The sequence below is a fragment of the Notolabrus celidotus genome, chromosome 15, assembly GCF_009762535.1.
Source record: "Notolabrus celidotus isolate fNotCel1 chromosome 15, fNotCel1.pri, whole genome shotgun sequence".
NCBI classification, from domain to species: Eukaryota; Metazoa; Chordata; class Actinopteri; order Labriformes; family Labridae; genus Notolabrus; species Notolabrus celidotus.
The window spans coordinates 7,892,293-7,912,176 of record NC_048286.1 but is presented as its reverse complement, the minus strand read 5'-3'; the positions used below and the strand labels follow the sequence as shown (position 1 = coordinate 7,912,176).

The 19,884-nt window shown below is 38.4% G+C and overlaps 2 protein-coding genes and 4 non-coding genes across 7 annotated transcripts; all 6 read right to left on the bottom strand.

Moving 5' to 3' along the window:
• Positions 1–3,896: 3,896 nt before the first annotated feature.
• rps8a (ribosomal protein S8a) lies at positions 3,897–7,511 on the bottom strand. The gene is made up of 6 exons (XM_034703338.1): positions 7,386–7,511; positions 6,329–6,435; positions 5,948–6,047; positions 5,541–5,716; positions 4,863–4,992; positions 3,897–4,051 (listed from the first exon to the last, which is right to left on the bottom strand). Exons 1-6 carry the CDS (start codon positions 7,387–7,389, stop codon positions 3,942–3,944), a joined length of 627 nt encoding a protein of 208 aa, XP_034559229.1. The 5' UTR covers positions 7,390–7,511; the 3' UTR covers positions 3,897–3,941.
• LOC117827449 lies at positions 4,285–4,353 on the bottom strand. The gene has a single exon (XR_004634222.1). It is a non-coding gene; the product is annotated as a small nucleolar RNA SNORD38 (small nucleolar RNA).
• On the bottom strand, positions 5,132–5,198 carry LOC117827436. Its single transcript, XR_004634211.1, has one exon. It is a non-coding gene; the product is annotated as a small nucleolar RNA SNORD38 (small nucleolar RNA).
• LOC117827437 lies at positions 5,830–5,897 on the bottom strand. The gene has a single exon (XR_004634212.1). It is a non-coding gene; the product is annotated as a small nucleolar RNA SNORD38 (small nucleolar RNA).
• On the bottom strand, positions 6,171–6,280 carry LOC117827438. Its single transcript, XR_004634213.1, has one exon. It is a non-coding gene; the product is annotated as a small nucleolar RNA SNORD46 (small nucleolar RNA).
• A 2,053-nt stretch (positions 7,512–9,564) lies between the features above and the next one.
• Positions 9,565–17,859, bottom strand: hectd3 (HECT domain containing 3). Of its 2 annotated transcripts, none has more exons than XM_034703424.1 (20): positions 17,726–17,859; positions 16,906–17,356; positions 15,667–15,920; positions 15,453–15,588; positions 15,110–15,231; positions 14,826–14,939; positions 13,791–13,873; positions 13,229–13,403; positions 12,994–13,075; positions 12,464–12,646; positions 12,222–12,274; positions 11,961–12,129; positions 11,753–11,866; positions 11,550–11,639; positions 10,974–11,180; positions 10,733–10,862; positions 10,471–10,545; positions 10,276–10,357; positions 10,066–10,137; positions 9,565–9,789 (listed from the first exon to the last, which is right to left on the bottom strand). In XM_034703424.1, the coding sequence occupies exons 2-20, from the start codon at positions 17,254–17,256 to the stop codon at positions 9,705–9,707; spliced, it is 2,577 nt and encodes an 858-aa protein (XP_034559315.1). In that variant the 5' UTR covers positions 17,257–17,356; positions 17,726–17,859; the 3' UTR covers positions 9,565–9,704. The 2 variants fall into 2 exon arrangements, with proteins under 2 accessions (XP_034559315.1, XP_034559317.1); XM_034703426.1 differs by having other exon boundaries at positions 13,229–13,394.
• Between the last annotated feature and the right edge of the window lie 2,025 nt (positions 17,860–19,884).

Sequence of the window (19,884 nt, the reverse complement as noted above, 5' to 3'; positions counted from 1 at the left end):
GATCTTAGACGTGTCAGTAGTGTTCAACATGTCCAATTTTAACAGTATGACATTTATGCACATTTATCTGCGTCACTGCAAATTTATAACACCAAACCGCCAGTCTCTGTCTGTCTGTCAACCCTACCCAACCCTACCTACCTACCTACCTACCTACCTCCCTCCCTCCCTACCTACCCTACCTACCCTACCTACCCTACCTACCCTACCTACCCTACCTACCCTACCTATATGAAAAGGATAAAGAAAAAAGGACAAGTAAGCAGTAATTTTAAAGATGATTTTTATGTAGACCTGATACATTAAAAGATTATTTTTGTGTAGGGCTGATACATAATTTGATTACAGCTTTTCTCAGTCACTTTGGTACATTTCTCAAATCATCCTCGACATTTGCAAAACAGTAAGTGCATTTCTCAAAACAATTCGTACAAATAGCAAAACACCATGGATTACCTGCAAAAGCCAGTATCTTGCTTAAAATCCTTAGTTCATCTCTCAAACGTAAATATCTGTGTCAATGAACATGTCAGTGCCATCAGAATGACAAGTCCTTGTGTCATTGTGTATGGATAAGACAGTCACATTGCTGAGTCATGTTGTCAATATAACAGTGTGCTCTGGAGGGACGTTCTGATGTAAACTATGGCTAAAGTTTTGATGACAGTTATTGTGAATTGTAAGTTACACCTTATTGTATGTGGGAGATTGATTGCTAGAGACTGGACAAGATTCACATTTACACTTTTATTGTTTTTACTTTAATTTGTTGACAGACCATGTCATTGTAATAAAAAAAGAAAAAGACAGCACTGCATAGCACAAAGAAAAAAAAAAAAAAAAACAAAAGTAGAAATGTGAACATAGGGGAAACTGTACATGCAGTGCTGTAGGAATTACAGTGCAGTGTTCCTACACCTCCTGATGTTCCTGCCTGTTGGGCCACAAATTCTCATCCACATCACATTGAATATCTTCTCTTGCGATGCAGCGTGGAAAGAATCTTTTAGAGTGTCTTATTTAGCCTCTGCAGGCTTCTGCTGTGATGTCATCACACGCTGCATCCATGGCATCCACAGGGGTCATCTGTGTATGTGACTGGTGATCATATACTTTCCATCTCCATGCTGAGAAAAATTCCTCGATGGGGTTAAGGAATGGGGAGTAGGGTGGGAGGAACACCATCAGCATCCTGTTGTGGGTCGCAAACCATTGCCTGATGATGTTTGAGTGATGGAAACTGACATTGTCCCAAACTATCACATACTTTGGCAAGTCATCTTCAACCTGACCCCTCTCTTGTTGGCTATATACTGTATATACTTGCCAGTTGATGGTTCATGAGATACACCTTTGAGCTATTTAAGAAAACTGGTTGATCATTAGTTGATCGAATGCTTCACACATTTCCCTTCATTAGAGAAAGTCAAGATTCACCTTGGAGCAATTTACCAATTCAGGACAGATTTAGAAAAAAACAGTCTGATGGAAATGTACAGAAATATGACTGACATATTCTGACATGTTCAATCCATAGGTTCAACCATTTTGCATGTGAAGACTGATGCGATGAACTAATGCGTAACTGTTGTGGAGGGTAAGACTATTCAACAGAGACTCATAATACATTTTGATCAACATGACATAAGCACTTCATAATGTAGGAAACAGCAGATAATTCTACACAATCATTTGCATAAATTTACCAAAGCATTTGCAACTTGTTCAAAGAAATGAGAAACTGATTTTTTTATGTGCACAAGTGACGCAATTATGTGAATATTGAACAAGTAGTTTTGAGAATTTCAATTCTGATCTGAGAAATGTACCAAAGCGACTGTAAACTGTAAATGACATACACAATATATGATATATATGATATATATATATATATACATCATATATATATATATATATATATATATATATATATATACAGATGTCTTCAAAGAGCTGTGAGCTTTAATGAAAGTGCAAATATTTGAATATTCATTAATAAAACATAAAGCTTCTTTAACACATATGAGAAGGATTTTATCTTTTTACTTTGCTGCAATCTTCTGACAACTTTATATTACTTTCCTTGTTTAATTGTTCATATCTGTCCTGTTAAGTGGGAACTGTATCACTTGGAGAGATAAAGATGTTAAAATTTATATATGTTGTGGAAATTCTTCCACTTTCAATGATAAAGAGTAAAAGATCATTATGCACAATAATGCAGCAGTGATACCTACTTCAAATTATCTCTTCTATTAGTAAAAAAGAAACCACATTACAGGGGACAATTTTACTACATCATGAGAATTTTTGTAATCAAATTCGTAAAAAAATTCTGATTAAAAAAGGGAAATATGAAACTTTGGTTTGAATTCATGATTTAATTTTAAATGGAACAAATGATCAGAAGCAGGTTACAGCTCATCACCAGCAGGTGGAGTCAAACTCATTCAGCTGAGAGAGGTGGTGCTGCAGCAGATCTGTGATGATGCTGTTCAGAGGGGCTGAAGACAAGTGTAAAAGAGATGTATGCTGCTGATTTTACTCCACTTTGTGTCTGTTTACCTTCCTTGTTACAAAACAGAAATAACCAAGAGTGTTTAACCCGCCAAGAAAATATAAAAATAGGGGCACTCAGAACAACTGTAAAGTAATCTCTTAAGTGAAACAATTATGGCATGTTCATCAAGAGTCACATCACTCTTACTTTTGGTATGAACTCACATGGAGCTTCACATTCCCTTTTTCTCTGTTTTTTTTTAGCGTTATGATTTGGGGTATTTTTTACCTTTAGTGAATAGGATAGACGAAGAGCAACAGGAATGTGGGGAGCAGAGAGTGGGGGAAGTTATTAAACCTCTGCTCTCTGGCCTTTTAATTGCTCCCCGGGGATAATCAAAGTATTTTGAATTGAATTGAAAGACATGCAGCAAATGGAAGAGGCCGGTAGTCCAGCCTGCTACCGCTGCAACGAGGACCATAGTTTCTGTACATGGGGCACACGTTTAGACCACTAGGCCAACTGCACCCCTCTTTTTCTCTTTCCTAAGCATATCTTGAATGCATGAGATTTGAGATTCAAGAAAGCTTTATTGTCAAGTGAGCTCGCACACACAAGGAATTTGACTTGGAGATTGGAACACCGGTACTTAAGACAGTAAGGACAATAAATACATAAACCTGAACACAAATCCAAAAATTCTAAATAAAAATACTATCTGTACAAAGAAAGGTATAGAAGTACTTTGAAAGACATGAAATAAGTTAAATTATCCTGAGCCAGAGTGCACATGTAGTAGATGAATATAATAAAATGTGTTATAGAATAAATTACAATTTTGCACATGGTTATTGAGGTATTGCACCGGAAATCAAAGTATTGCACATGTGATGTATCGCAGGAGGTTATAGAAAAACCTTGCACCAGATAAAATAATCACATCTCACATACTTAGAGATCCCCTGAGTGTTTATACTCATGATTGTATGAGATCATGTGGTTGATTCTGGCAAGTTTTTTGGTATTAGGATTAACAGCTTAACTATTTCCCTAAAATCATTATTTGAACACAATCACATCCTCTGATAAGTTCATTTGATACCACTGACTGCTTTAGACCAAAAAAAATAAATCCAGTGAAAGTGATCTTCACCATCTTCCTTCAAATACCACTTTATTGTGTATATTACCAACACAAACGGCACGTGTATATTATTATTTGTGTCCGTCTAATCTTCTGCTGGTGATAATGGAGATACTTTCACTAAATGTGTCAGTGTTGGACTTCTTACAACCCCAATTTATAAAATGTATATAATCTATGTCAGGTAAACTGCACTTGTTCATTATTCTAATCACTGGTTGACTGACAGAAAAGAAGGACATGACAAGACAGTTTTGGGACGTTGTGGTTTTATTGACGTATCAAACAGCTGTACATCTATTTGCCTTTTTTGGCCTTGATTTTCCTCAGATAGAACTCGAGCTCTTTGCCCTCGAGGAGGTAGCCGTCTGCCCTGCCGCACTGGCCGGGTCTAGAGGCGATGCAAGCTGCAAGAGGAAGGAGAAACTTGGGTCAGTCAGGATACTTTACAAACTCTCAAACACACAAGACTTGGTGCTAAAATCAATTCATCTCAGGAAACAGTCAAGGTGAATTTGTAGGTTGAGACATCAGTCAGGTAAAGCCAATGATAATATCACAAGCCTTTAGGACTAAGTGGTGTTTGAAAACTCAAATGTTTCACTTTCAGACAGTTAATGTCAGTGAAAATTATCACGTCTTTCTCAGAGTCGTCGTTATCAGCACTTTCATTCAGTAGCAGAACTGGACAAAGTTATCTTCATAGAAAGACGTACACCACATCAGTCAGCACCTGAAGTTGCAGGTGCAAAACCCAGTCAATCAACCCCAATTGTAAGATCTGCAGTCATGTTACACAAATTGGAGTGTGCTGGATCAATATTAGTCTACTACTGGATGTTTTTGTTGCAGCATGGAATGCTATTCCTGGCATTAAAACAGTTTGCAGTGTTGTACACGTGCTGCTTTTTAAACTTTGCTGGCAATCCTTCAAACATTTTATGGGTTGTAAACGCTACGCCAATGAGTTTTTGACTTGTCACCTTGATAAAACCGCTTACATTTTTAAGAAATTGGAACTTATTGTACATTATAACCAGGTCATCAATCTATAGCTGGTGTTGCAGGGCTACAGTTTGGGGAAAAAAATCATCCAAAACCAATGACATTTCATTAAATTGAATTCCTTGGGTTGGTTACTTTCAAGAAGCAGCCAGTGATCTCCAAAAGGGATGCAGTTACATTCTACATTTTGATTTTACACATGTTGAGACTCACCGAGCAGTTTTCCCTGCTGGAACTGCTCCTCTAGGAGGGTGCTGATCTTTGCAGTTTTCTTACGATCGTCGTATTTCTTCTGGGTCTTCTTGGACCTCTTCTTGTTCAGGACCTCTTCCTCCTCAGGAGTCTGCAGAAGACAAAGGAATATTAATCTTCAGAGATAATTGAAACACTTGGAGTAAACTTTTTAGTGCATCCCCTGGCAAATAGCACATGTCAATGTAAAAGCTAGAGTGTAGTAGATGTCAGTGCAGATGACAAGTCTGTCTCAGAGTCTTCATTATCACCACTTTCATTCAGTAGCAGAACTGGACAAAGTTATCTTCATAGAAAGACTTGTGCACATCAGACATCACTCTGTGGAGCAGATGTTCATCTGAAAATGTCTCATTTCATTGTTCCGATGCAGGATATTACTTTCTTTAAAATACCCTGGGTATTTCTGCAATACACAATCATGTAGAAATGTGTTGTAGGCAGAAGATTTCACTACCTATGCAAGAGTGACCCTTTTAGCCATCACCTGCTTTTTACTTCAATCTCAGAAATTATGCTTTTCAAAAATCTATCTATGGATCACAGAATCAGTAAACGCGCTGGAAAACAAACTTGTGTGCTTCTACGATATTCTGCGACTAAAAATAAATATTAAGACTAATTTGTATTTCAACATACCAGCTTGGCACCCTTCTTGCGTCCCAGAGGAGTGGCGTAGTGAGCCTCATACCACTGCCTGTAAGGAAGGCTGTCGACGAGGACGATGCAGTTCTTCACCAAGGTCTTGGTTCTGACCAGCTCGTTGTTTGAGGCATTGTAGACCACATCGATGATCCTGGTCTTGCGTGTGCAGCCTGTGTATAGAGGGAAAAAAGGGCCATTAGCAAAAATAACCTCTCATTCAATGTATAAGACTGTTTAAATGATTCTTGATAAGTTTGAGGCATGTCAGTGTAGGCAACAGGTCTTTCTCAGAGTCTTCAATATCACCACTTGCATTCAGTAGCAGAACTGGACAAGTTATCTTCATGGAAAGATACACGCTGAGGGGGTTCAGATTATCTGGTCATTTAAAATAAACTTACACTCAGAGCCCCATGAGAAGTTTCCAACGTCGAGTCTCAGAGCTCGGTACTTCTTGTTCCCACCACGAACTCTCACCGTGTGGATGCGGCGAGGTCCAATCTGAAGAATTACACATTTCAATTCAGTTATGATCTACAGTCTGCCAAGAAGTCAGGTAAATTACCTAATAAATATCATTCTAATGCTTTACAGAATGAAAGTAGTGGTAGAAACATTTATCACAGCGTGTCAGAGTAACTATGACAAGTCCTAACATTGGTAAGCCCGAACTTTTGAACCAAAACGGTCCAAAAAAAAGACCTACCTAAGGTCATGTTTTCATCACCCACGCTCTGTCATATTGAGTCTGGTTAATGCAAGAAATCACTGTCCATATTTACCTTTGTGTTTGCAGGAGGACGTCCGAGCTCATACTTCCTTTTCTTGTGATAGGGCTTGCGTTTACCGCCGGTCTTGCGGCGTTTATGCCAGTTGTCCCTGGAAATACCTGAATGAATGAAACAAACAGGAGTTAGACAATGAAGCAAGTCACAGATCTTTACCTACACAATGATCAATGCTTGAGTGATCAGTTCTCCAAGGTAGGTTGTCCGCAGTTTAATTAGGATCCGCTATAAGAGTTTCATCATTTCACTCAAGCATTTGTAATATCCCTTAAAAGCCTAATTGAGCTAAAACAAAGATACATTTCTCAGTATTCAACACCTAAAACCCTGTTTGACTAATGTGAAACTATCTCAACCAAAAGAAAAGATTTGTTGCAGGACAGGGGTTTACTCTGAACTTAATAAACGTGTCTAAAGTGTTATCATAAGACACCAAGTCTGAGCACCAGCATGACAGAGAACACAATGTGGTAGACTTAGTACATTTGAAGCCCAACATGCACCTAAACAGTATAAACTGAATCTATAAAGGCTTAGAAGAGATTTACCTTCAGATTGCGTGCATTAAACTCCTTCAAACACTGCCATAAAAACAACATTTATAAGAGTATTCCTCTAAATGTGCCAGCGCTGCAGCGTGTTATTACCTCCACCATCCGGGGTGCTAATGCTACAGCTAACATTACCTCTCTAGAAGCCTTGCTCCCCTGGATACTCACATTACTTCTCCAAAATCCCCGTGAACACATCACAAGAACAAGCAAAAACTATATATATCAACAAAACTGTACATTATGCTGTGGTCGAGCACACAACAGCATCAGGAGCTAACTCTATGGCCCATGAGAGCAGCCATCTTGGAGCACATCTGACATCCTTTCCAAATTACTTAATTCTACCAAAATAAGCTAACCGTAGATAACACAGTTAAAGATATATAAGTTGAAAAATCATTAAACTCCAACATTGTAAAGCAATATTGGAATATTTCCTCTCTAACACTTCAGATGAACAAGGATTCTCCCTCCAACCCGAGCATGAAAACACGTACCCATTCTCAGGCGCCGGCTAGAAAGAGGAACCGCAAAGGATCATGGGGAGGTTTGAAGCGTCGAGATCTCGCGAGAACTCACACACAGCGAGCTTCTCCCTTCAGGTTGTGATAGTGCTGCACCAGTAACATAGTTGTTGAACAGCACGTGTTACTGGCTGGTTTCTGGGGATTATTGGTGTGTCGGTACATTCATCAGTGGAATCCTCATTAACAGATGTTGGTTAGCATCATCAGGTCTTCTCGATCTGTTGAAAAGTAAAGTCAAAACTTTATATTACCATTAACCTTAAGTTTACCCAGTTTACCCCTTGATTTATCAGAAATACACATCAAGTTTTTGCCATCTATTTGTTTTTGTAAAAAGAACAAGAATTTAAAAAAAAAAATCATAATCATTTTATGGTTTTACATTTCTACAAAACCATTATTGAAATAAGTCATTTTAAATAAATACTGGTTGCCAACTTTCCATTTTATAAAATATTTAAACACAGCTGGAAAACATGTACCGAAAATGTACCTATATTTTATTTTAATGAGTGAGAAGCTACTGAGGAAGTTTCTTATAACTGATCATGATTGAAATAAATGTATTTATCTGGATAAACCCCTTGAGATGTGTCATCTCATTTTAGAGGGGGTCTCAAACAGACTATCACAAATAGAGCACACTACAATAGAAAATATAAAACAAAACATGAATAAGTCAAAAGGAAAAAAAAACATGGACCAGGGGCATCAAACTCATTTCAGTTCAGGGGCCACATCCAGCCCAAGTTGATCTGAAGTGGGCCGGACCAGTAAAATCTTAACATAATGACCTATAAGTAACGACAACTCTAAATCTTTCCCTTTGTTTTAGTGCAAAAAAGTACAAGTACATTCTGAAAATGTTAACATTTAATGAACTATCTTTCTACAAAAAAAGCTGTTGTATTTTTTGCCATGATGAGTCTCATCATAGTGCGCAGAATATTTTACTCTTTAAGCCCTGAAACCTGCTGCGAACACACCAAACACAGAGTGAAATGTTTACTGCAAAGAACAGAGATTATGATAATGAAGAAGGTAAAGTTAACTATTTTGAACCCCTCAGCTCCAGCATGAACAGTTTGCTTGCTGGACAGTGTTGTATGCAGGGGTGTAGTGCTAGTGTTAGTAGTTAGTGGATCATCTTATAGTGCTCTAAAAAGTCTTTATGAATCTCAACTGGATTATGCAAAAAAAAAAAAAAAAAGTAATCTTTTTCTCACTTTGAGAAAAACAGTCCCGAAGCACCATTCAGGGCGCTCCGTCAGCACTATGATGTTATGCGACCTACAGAGGACAAATATGAAATAGTAATTACTTTTATTGAAAAATTTCAGTTAATGTCTTCTCTGTAATTTTTTCACTTTGCAAAGTTGTTCCGCGGGACGGATTGGAACCTCTGGCGGGCCGGTTTTGGCCCGCAGGCCGCATGTTTGACTCCCCTGCCATGGACAGTCAGACAGACAACCAACTTGACAAAAACAACAACAAAAGGGGGGTTGGTAAAATCTTAAAAAAGGTACAATAAACAAGAGAAAAATATAATAAAATCCAATAAACTAAAAGAGCACTGATTAAACACAAAAAAATAATAATGGTCATACAAATAAATTAATAATTAAGTAAAGGAAGTAGAGGAACAGTGAGGGCTTTACTGAAAACATAAACAGTTTATTTTGAGATGGGAAAACAAATAATTTTTCAATAAGGGGAAGGAAGACAAATAATGAATATATAAAGGTAAATTATTCCAGTCAGAAGGAGCCTGAAATGTTAAAGCTTTATTACCAACTTCTTTGGCTGCAAATGTTACCATCGAAAGAAAACAATCTGAACTTATTAAAGAATAACTCAAAGTAAAATAAATTAAATTATATTTCAAACAATCATATTTCATAATCATTTTTCCAAATAGCTATTTCAAACGTCTAGAATGTGGGTTTCATTTTTATGACTATTTTACTACTAGTTTGTTATACCATTAATTTATTCATATACATGCTTTGGTTTGCTTCTTCTCAGTAGTTTACTCAGTACAACTTGTTTTCCAAATTATATGAACGGCATCAATACATGAAGCATATCCACCTCATACAAATGTATTCAAGAAACACAAGCAACATAAAGAAAGACAAACAGAATCCTCTCCATGTTTCCATATAGTTCTTTATTATATACAGCAAGGATTAATTGGCAGTCGTTCAGATATAGTGATAAACTTGGCAAGCTCTCTTTTCAACAGTGATTTGTAAAGTGTGAAGTTTGATCGGTGAAGCAGTCAAGAGATCACTCTTCCCACGGGCTCATGTCTGTGTCAATGGCTACACAGTTGTACGCAGCATAACGCAGCTTCTCCTCACAAACTTTTGCACTGCAGGGGAAAAAAAGAAAGAGGAAAGGAAGGCATTTGAGTCAATGAATACAAAAATGTCAATAAAAATCAGTTCTATAAAACTAAGCATGATACATCATTTCTTGTAGGATTTTCAGATTTTCAGATAAAAGAAAGTGGCATTTAGCTTCTTTAGCAACATGAGAACAAATTTGATTTGTATAGAACTGCATATAGAACACAACTGTATGTTAAATGTACCTTTAAATATACAGTCACAGATTCTGCATGTATAAAACAGAACATTAGTTGTACCTTGGGTAGTTGGGTAGATAAAGAGTGCTGGAACACGTGGAGGACTGAGGAAGTGCATCAGTCGTTTCAGAGCTGAAGTAGAAAAAAAGAGAGCATTTCAAAACAGGGAAATGAAGCGCATAATATTTAGTAGTAAGTTTTCTTTATGAGGTATTGAGTTATAATCTAAAAGCAAAGAGTAATTCTCCTGTAATCTTAAACTGCACTCACCCTTGTTTGTCAGGGAAGACATATATTGGAGCAGGAAGACGACTTCTACCAGTGACGAACCTCAGAAACCTGCTGCGATCCTCTGAAAACAACATTTAAAACATCTGTCAGAGTCATGCTCTTTGTTGAAGCCAGCATTAGATGTTGTAGAAGACATTAAATACAATGGACATGTTGTATAAACAGTGAACTGACCATTGGTGAAGTTTGTCAGTGCCTCCCATAAGTATTGCACTCTGACGTCACTTTGTTCCAGGTCCTCATAGCGAGCTGGTTGAAAGACAGAAACGACAAACAATTAATAAAGTGAAGAAGGTTCGGTCCTCATTTCCCTTAGATGAATAAGTCTGCAGCTTTTTAAGGGATAATCCTGGTTTATAATAACTTGGGTTTTATTACCTCAACACTTTGATCAACATAGAAAAAATATCTTCATTATCAAAGACTCAAAACTCACTGAGACGTTTCAGGGCTTCCACAGTGATCTCAGGGTCTCCACACACTTTTTTCTCTGCCTCCTGCCAGGTGAGCAGATCCAGCACCGCCTGAGGAACCACCTTCAGCAGCCCCGCCTGCATGGCTGCTATCTGTAACATGCATGTATAAAGTCAGTCACATAAGTGGTTTAGTTCATACCAATGAATAAAAGAAGTCAAAGAGATTGTAACCTCAGCTGAGGTAGAAGTGCATCGTCTCACCTGCTGCTTGCTCTCCTCTAGACGAGCCTTCTGCACCAGGCGGACAAATTCGCTGCGGTCCTCGTAGCGAACACCAACATTGCTGCCGCCGGGGATGAGGTCCACCATCTGGCCGTCGCTCAGCAGGGTGGTGTAGACCAGCTCCTCGCCAAACCTGAACTCAAATGTCTCCTGATCCATGTTCTCTATAGCCTCCAGCAGGTTCACCTGAGGACACAGGGATTTAATATGAGGCAATGAGTGGGACAAGAAGGATTTGATCAAAGGAATCAGGAAGATGAAGGAGCTGGTGCAAACAGTTTAAGTCATGTGTTGAATTCAAAGTGCCATACCATGGAATTTATTTATTTATGTATTGATTACTTAAGTACATTTCGATCAGTGCAAGAACTGGGATGGCAGTGAAATGCAAATAATCTACCCAAAATATAACAAATGTCAACACGTTGTGAAATAATGTTTGGGATTCAACATGCTGTATGAGTTTGACACTCAGTCTGCAGAGCCTCCTTTTCAGTTACAGTACTTAAATTTCCATGGATTTGATTGTTGGTGTAATAGTTTGAATCTCCTCACCAGCACAGAATCTACAGCAGGGAAATCTTTACTCCAGCTCACAGTCTCTCCCGTCAGCTGCTTCCACACCAGCCCGGGCAGAGCCAGGACCTACAGGATCAGACACAGAAGAAATCAGAAATCAGGTCTCCTTCACAACCCATTCCTACCTTCCAGAGATGTTAAGGTTAATCTATAGCAAGCAGAGAGTCAGCATCACTCACCAAGAAGTCTTTTCCTCTGAGAGCAGCTCCCATGAGCTGACCAATCCACTCGTATTTTTGGAACTCTTTACAGGACGGGTTGGGGACGTAGTAATCTCTGGCCTCTAATGAGCCCTGAGAGACAGGAAGAAGACAATGGGTGAAGAAAAACAACTAAACAACTGCAGTCTAATCCAGACTGTCTGCAGAAGTGTCAGCCGGTATTTACCTGGTTGGACGTACGGCTGAAGAAGGGCAGAGGCATGGGACACTCAGCTGAGCTCGGGCAGAGCTCCTCGGACATGTCTGCCAGGCTGTCACGAAATCCACCTCCCTGATCAATGATTCCCTCTGCAATGAACTTACATTCCCACCACTGATCATACCGAGCCGGCCACCTGAAAAAAAACAGAGGAGGAGGAAGACTTAGACTTGAATCATAGGCAGGCTGGGTTTCCAACAGACATGTGGAGACGCCTCAAATACACACCTGTAATCCAAAGTCTTCTCAAATTTATCAGACGGCTTGAGACCTTCATAGACCTGCAAAAGAAAAAGAAAAACTAAATAAGAACTCAAACACATCAGTGAGTCTGAGTGATGAACAATCATCAGATAATTCACTTTTCTTCATGTGTAGTACAACTTTGTCTAAAAAAATGAAACACTGTAAAACCAAAGACACGTTAAGTTCAGGAAGTGATGTCACTACTGTGAGAAACTGTTTCGTACCTGATTGAAGACGGCGTTCTTGCAGCTGGGGTCCAGAGACGGGTTGTCTCTGTGCTCCATGGCCAGACGTCGATTGATGTAGAGTCGGGGCATGAAGTTTGGCTTGCTGGTCTCAGAGTCCTTCAGACACTGTGTGATGAGGGCTGAGCGACGCTTGGACAGCAGCAGGAACTGCTTTATGGTCTATGGAGAAAATTAAGATTGATTTTACTTGAACATTAATTGTTTTAAAAAGTGCAGAGTGATGTTCAATGAGGCTTTTATAATTAGAACAAGCTCTTTTCAAAACACTTCCACTGCAATATACTAAAAGCCCCTCAGGACAGACCTGTTCGCATTGTTTGAAGAAACTATAAAGGAGCAGCTTCTTAAGTTTCAAATGGTTGTCACATGGACAACATATCTTTACACCATGACGTTATTTGCTATTTTGCCCCTTCCAGTGCTGTGCTTGACGACAGGAGAATACCTAAAATACAAACCTATGACTTCAATGTATCTCAGTATCCACAGCTTTTATTTGGACTTACTTTGATCTGGTTGAAGGTGCCCAAACTGTAGTCCCAGGCTGGTACCAAGTGTGGGAGCACACAGTCCAGGAGAGAGATAAACCTGCAGATGAAATGTGCAGCATTGATGTTTACTGTAAACACACTGGTGGTTAATCCGTCCAGTTTTAAAACCTTGACATGTTCTGGATACACTTCTTCTGATGTTGTAAAAAACAAATGAAGATGATAAAAATATTTTGTTGATGAGACTGACCTCTGGATGACCAGCGCTCTGCGGTACAGGACATCAGGCGTGTTGCCCTGCAGACGGGGGTAGCGGACCAGGTTAGTGGACTGGAAAACATCAGCGTTCAGACCCAGGTCTCTCTCACAGGAAGACTTGATCTTCAAGCCTCGGATCCGGACATCTATGCCCTCATCTGTCGCATCAAAAAGAGGAAAAAAAAAAGTGATAGTATAAACTTAAAATGTAACTTGAATAATAAGTTCAATATGAGACTTAAGCAGCAGAATAATCCCTTTCAATGAGCTGAAATTTTAAAAATCATTAAACAAGGTATGGAAACTTCTTTTTTTTAATACATATTAGTTTCTGGACTTATTGTTTATAATTGATAGGACAGCTTGAGAGAGAGATATGAAAAATGTGGGGAGAGAGTGGGGCATGAGATGCACCAAAACCTGTCATGAACGTGAAGTGTTCCTACAACCAGAGCGAGGAGGACTGCAGCCTTTGTCCATGTGGAGCCTGCTCCACCTGCTTACTCAGCCAATCCAGTGCCCATAAGATTTGGGAACATGCTGAAAATCCTCACCTCTACATTCCTCAATGCGAATCTCAATCACAGGCAGATGAGATGTCATATCCTCCAGCACACACACCTCTCCAATCAGGTTGCTGATGGTAATAAAAAGAAAAGAGAAGCAGTTGTCAGAGTGATGATGAAATACTGCAGTTCATGGTATTTGCTGACTAATTGTAGAGGAAGCTCCTCTCAGTGTTGCAGACTAACGAGCTTCATAATGTTAGGGTTCACTTTTCTTTCTGTATTTCACAAAGAGAGAAGAAGAACACGCTTTTAACAGAAGGTATCGCTTCGATAGTGTCTACCAACAATTCTGAGTTTTATTATGTGATCTGAATACATTTATCAGGAGAATTTAAATACCAAATGTTGTTACTGATCTTCTTTAGGGACATTCTTGTTCAATGAAGGTTAAATGAATTAGAAAATATGATCATGTGATCTCTCCCCCTGCAGTAATCATGTCAGTGCTCATTCAGTTTTAAAAAGCAGCTTTAAAAATTAAAGGCTGAAGTTTAAATGTTTCTGACAGAAACTTAAATACGACACTAACTGTTGGAGCTATTTACATAGTTTCATATATCTGATTATTTTTACTTTAATAAATAATGTATTGTTATTTCATTTGAGGTAATCATAGAATTAACTTTGATGCCTTAGGCGTTATTAATATATATTTTATAGGTTGATAGTTTTGCACCAGGTGACACGTATATAGATGGGCAGGTAAGATAGGAGGGGCAGACACCGGGGAAGGTGTGAGAGCACAAAGACACTACCTATTGTTTGAAAGAAGCCCTTTTTTGTTGTTCAATAAACCACCAAAGAAAACTGCAGACTTGGCTGGACATTGGCAATCTTCAGACCCCGTGTACAATCCACTCTCCCCGTGCCCCGTGGACGGTTTTGATTTGAGTTTTGTTTTTGTAAAGTCAAACAGCCACTACACTAACGGTATAAGTCTTTAAATTCTACAAACTGAATCATAGCTGCAGATTTCTTGGTGTTACTTTGAGTAACAAATCCCTTTTAAAAATGTCTCACTCATCGATGGTGACATCACTGAGCTTCTTCAGATTAAGCTCCTCTCCTCCATACACTGTAATCCGTTTGGGCATGTAGTTGTCGTCTGTAGAGTCCACCGTCAAAATCAGCTTACTGGAAAGAAAGATGAGGAAAATATGAAACATAATTAACACATATCCTCAATTAGTCTATAAGGACAAACACCATATGAGATATTTTATCACAGTTTGAGGATTGATAAATAAAGCAAAACATTTTAGCACAACTTTTTATTTCTTTCAGTTCACTTTGCAGCTCCTTACTTGACCACAGTGCCTCTCTTCATGTGCAGACGGATCCAGTGCTGTCCCTGCATGCCGTCACTCTCCCAGTAAGTCTCAGTGTCGCCGTCTGTCAGACAGCTCGCTCCTCCACTGGGATCCTCCTATCCGCAAACATAAGCACGATTGGATTACATCTTTACATGTGTACTAACCCTTCTTTCAGGGAACATGTCACTAAATAAAAGAGTCATCATGTTCTGATCCAGTCGACTGGGAAATGATGGCTTCACTTTAACTTGGTGACAGCTTTATTTGAATAGCTTTACAGTGACCACAACATTAAAATCCCTAGGAAGAAGAAACAGTGACAAAAAAGACTCACAGAACATGAAGAGACATCGATGCTGGTCACACACTGCTTCACACTCCCCAGGTTCTCGTCCTCTTTTCCTATGTGGTCATAGAGGTAGTGCACCAGGTCCTCATCACATTCATACACCCAGGTGGGAGGAACATGCCTTAAAGATTAGATGAGCAGAAGCTTAGTTTGACAACATCCTACTGTATAAATAAAACCCAGAGTAGGACTGTCTCACCTCAGCTTCTGGACGGCGGCCTCATCACACTCAGCCACTTTGGGTTTGGAGCCAATGTAGAGCGCATTCTCCACATTGACCACCTGCTCCCACCTGTTGCAGGGCTTGTGGTCGTAGCCAAAGAGCTGCTGTTGTCTGCTGATCGTCTCGGGAGACTCTACTGGCACCAGCCTGTCGCCACCCTCCGTGTGCTTACACACCAGGATCCAGCCCTCCTCCAAGTCCAGACCTGGACGGTGCTCCTCCAGCTGATCCTGGACACGGACGTGCATCGTAGCTTTAACATGAGATCTCAAAATTTCCAACTATCTTTACTTATTAGTAAATAAATCTGTTCTGGGTTAAGAGGAAAAATAAAGGGTTGAGCATCAGATAGAAGTAAAAATACAACAAACATGACTTTCTTCTTCTGGTAATAATTATGTGATGAGCACTTTTAGGAATTAATATAAATAGCTTTATGAAGTTAAACGCAAAAGGAGGTACAGCGGGTCCTTCTTTAATCATAGGTTTGAGTTTTACATCCTGATGCTCTCCTCTCAGATGTGCAGGCCAGCTACGAGCATGGTGGCTCTGCTCCCATTGCTCATAGCAAAAACAGTAATTTGGATTAAAATGTATAAATCTTCTTCTTTTGGCTGATTATAAAACAGGAAACTTGGGTGTGAAGGAACAAAGAAATTGAATGTTTGTAGCCATAAGGAAAGTAATTTTAAATGTTCCTTGTGTGTCTCACACAAGCACCAGCCAGAGAGCTTTCTGTTTCTATGCACCTAAACTATGGAACTCTGCCTCTGGACATCAGAACGGTGAGCTCTCTGGGTGTTTTTAAATGTAAACTCAAGACTTACCTTTTTAATCTGGCTTTTAATTTGGAGTAATTCATTTTTGGCCTTGGACTGCAGTAATTTTATTTGTTATTATCATTGCTTTAACATTTATTTAACTTATTTATTTATGTATTCATTTATTGTATTCATCTGATCTTTTTAACTTTACCTTATTTCTAACTTTTCTCTCTACTCTTAGTTATGTTATTTATTTTACTGTAATGATTTTATATCCCTTTCCTTTCCACTTTTATCTATTACTGTTGTTTCTGTCTCTCTGTTATTTTGTGAAGCACTTCGGGCTCCATGCTTGTGTGTATGAAAGGTGCTATATAAATAAAGTTGAGATGCAATGACAGTTATCCTTGGACAAACTGTTGTACCCAGGGAGACAGACAGACAGGCTTACCTTATTGATTTTGACCCACAGGCCCTGACTGTTACAGTACTCCTCCCCTGTGGTCCGGATACAAGTCCCTTTCTTTGGTTCAATGTTGTACTTGCATAATTTCTTGATGTGTGGAGTCTGGTGTGGACTCTCAAACACGGACACGAGTGTTTTCCCGGTGGAGCCTCCTGCAGATGCTCCTGAAGAGGCGGAGGTCGAGGACGAGGAATCTTTGCAGATTTTGTAGCACACCTCTTTGGGGACATAACAGAGGCACCCTGGCACAGACTCACTCCTCCGGAAACACTCTATGCACCTGTTCAGGAAGCGGATCCTGCCCAGCAGCAGGTGAGGGTTGTCGCCCAGAGACATGATGAAGATGATGATGATGATGGTGATAGTTACAGCTCAGCTAAAGAGGGCGTCAGGTGACATCACACCTCTGGTACAGCCTTTGTGTTCCTTCCTGGTGCTGTCACAAAAACAACACAAACAAAACCGAATATTCCTGACTGACAGATGATTCAACACAAAGCAGAGAAACACAGCGAATAAACTGAGCTCTAGTTCTATGTCGCTGTCTGAGCACAGATTATAAAAGGTTTAAGATCCTCTCATCAAACACCAAAGTCCACTGATTCACTGATTAAACTATCAACTCTCTAAGCTACAAGTGAGTGGGCTAACGTTAGCAGGCTAGCTCGGTGTTAGGTGAGTTAGTAACGTTAACCATGTCTGTATCAACCTAACTGTGCTGCTCGTCGCATTAATTACATTCAAAAGAGACATTTCATGATTCAATAGAAAGAGCAGCGTCTAAAGACAGGTGTTGTTAACGTACCGGTGGTGTTGACAAGTCTTTTAAAGGTAAAATTCGCCTATCGATGAGCATTTCTTTCCATATCTGACAACGCGGAAGTGAAATATGACTTTTGACCCTCTCGAACTTCCGTCGCATGTGCTTCAGAATAAAAGTCGGAGCAAACAATTCATCAAGGCTTTTATGTTTTATACATTCAATTAATAACGCAATTGCCCTGCGTATTTTTGGTGTAAGTATTCATGCAAATTTTAAATTTACTTTTAATATATTTATATTTTCTTATTTTCTTTTTCTTTTCTGTTGTATTATATTTGTCATTTTAATTGTGTTCTTTTATGCTTGTCTGAATGTTTCCAATGCTTTTAATGTTTTTTGTGTATGAAATGCGCTATACAAATAAACTTGCCTTGCCTTGTCTATGTGAGATATTAATGTAATCAAAATGTCTGAAAAGTAATCGAAAGCTATGATTAGGAGACGGTCCACGTGTTCAATGGTCCAACCTAACTCCTGCATATAAATCTCCCTTTGAGCTGCACAGACCCATAGACTGTAGATCTGTATCTGATCTGTACATAATGCAGGTTTAGCGGTTAGGGTGGATATTTATTACAGATATCTATAATTTAATTATTCTTAGTGCGAATTAATATTTCAGATAATTATATTCTCAAATTATTTAACATTATTATCACCATCCTATTGTTTTCACTATGTTTTAATATTGAACATATTATTTTATCTTTAATAAGATTTGATATTAATTGTTGTAAACTCTTGATGTGTTAATTGTGATTGTATGTATTTTTTTTATGTGATTTTGTAAATGCTTTTTTGATATTGTTTTAAATTTCATGCCAATAAAGCTATTTGACTTGATAACACTGACCTTCTTCCTATCCATAATTGTCATTTGATTTATCCCCAACTTCATTCTTAGAAAAAAAAAACAGGTAACTTATCCCATTCATGTGCATATGGGCTTTCACATCCAGATATCCACGGTGCCATTCTTACTATCTGGAGTGAACATTTTTGCATATCTGGAGAAGAATTCTTCTTAAGAAAAACTCCCATTTCAGATATGTACAACCCAAATGTTACTGGTCATAAATTTAATTTTACACATAATCAAAATGAGAAGATAATTCCACATGTTCACAATGGAATTTTGATATCCAAAATTAAATCACTATCAAAACTAAATTGTATGGAATATGGTCATGATATAATTATGCAAAATGAGAGTTTTTCCAGATATCCAAATAGTTGAATTACACTGTAGATAGAAATAATGAAGTTGTGGATATCTTAAATTGAAAGCCAAATACTGATAAATGGTAAACGGTACATCATTTCTCTCAGGAATAATGCTGTCTGAGATGACTTTTAAAATACAACTAGTAACATAATCAATCTGTCATTGTGGATATCTTTACTTACAATTCTTGCATGTGAAAATACAGTGTATAGTATCAGTGCAACTATTCATGTCTAGTAAAATGTAATACTGTGTTTTTTAATTAAATGTTAAAAGTTTGTCTTATCAATCTATCATACAGTACTTTGTGACATTACACTGAAAGTGAGACGACACAGAGATGTAAAAAGCTCACCTTTAAAATGGTGCAATAATGGACTTTTACCATGAGGAAGTAGAATGTAAGAAAGTAGGCAACATTAACTCACTTCGCTTTTATGTTGAATACTGCTCCACTACACATCAAAGAAAAACTGTACAGTCTTTTTTGCAGTCACTAGACGGCCATGTAAACCAACTATTTGCAGATGCACTAATTTCTTTAACATACCAATCTGTTTATACAGAGAGATGCATCAAGTTTTACATGGTAGTAAAATGGTAGATGGGTGTGTTAGGGCTGTCTTTCTTGGAATCATGGAGCTAAATTTGGCTGTTTTTGGTTTTTGACTGACTGAAACAGTCAAAAATGTTCATGAGAAAGCTCAGCAAAAAGATGGTTTCAAGTTCTCACTGTGTGAAATTATACATGTTTACAAATGACATATTTGGGTTTAATCACTTAATAACCACATTCTCATTCTCAATCAATGAGTAAAATGTGTCTAATTTCACAAATATTTTCTGTTGTGCAAAAAAAAAAAAAAAAAAGCCATAAAATAAAAGAACATTAATGGTTAGACAAAGATTCAACACA

Bases quoted from the DNA above. Each gene is read 5' to 3' on its own strand.
- rps8a (XM_034703338.1), bottom strand. The intron at 5,717-5,947 runs GTAAGTTTATTT...CTCTATACACAG, and splicing joins CTTCTCATGGGGCTCTGAGT to GCTGCACACGCAAGACCAGG. The intron at 4,993-5,540 runs GTATGTTGAAAT...TGTCTTCTGCAG, and splicing joins GCAAGAAGGGTGCCAAGCTG to ACTCCTGAGGAGGAAGAGGT.
- hectd3 (XM_034703424.1), bottom strand. From the start codon at position 17,256: ATGTCTCTGGGCGACAACCCTCACCTGCTGCTGGGCAGGATCCGCTTC. The intron at 14,940-15,109 runs GTAAGGAGCTGC...CTTTCTTTCCAG, and splicing joins AAGAGAGGCACTGTGGTCAA to TAAGCTGATTTTGACGGTGG. The intron at 10,546-10,732 runs GTGAGTTTTGAG...TCTTTCAACCAG, and splicing joins GGAAGCCCTGAAACGTCTCA to CTCGCTATGAGGACCTGGAA.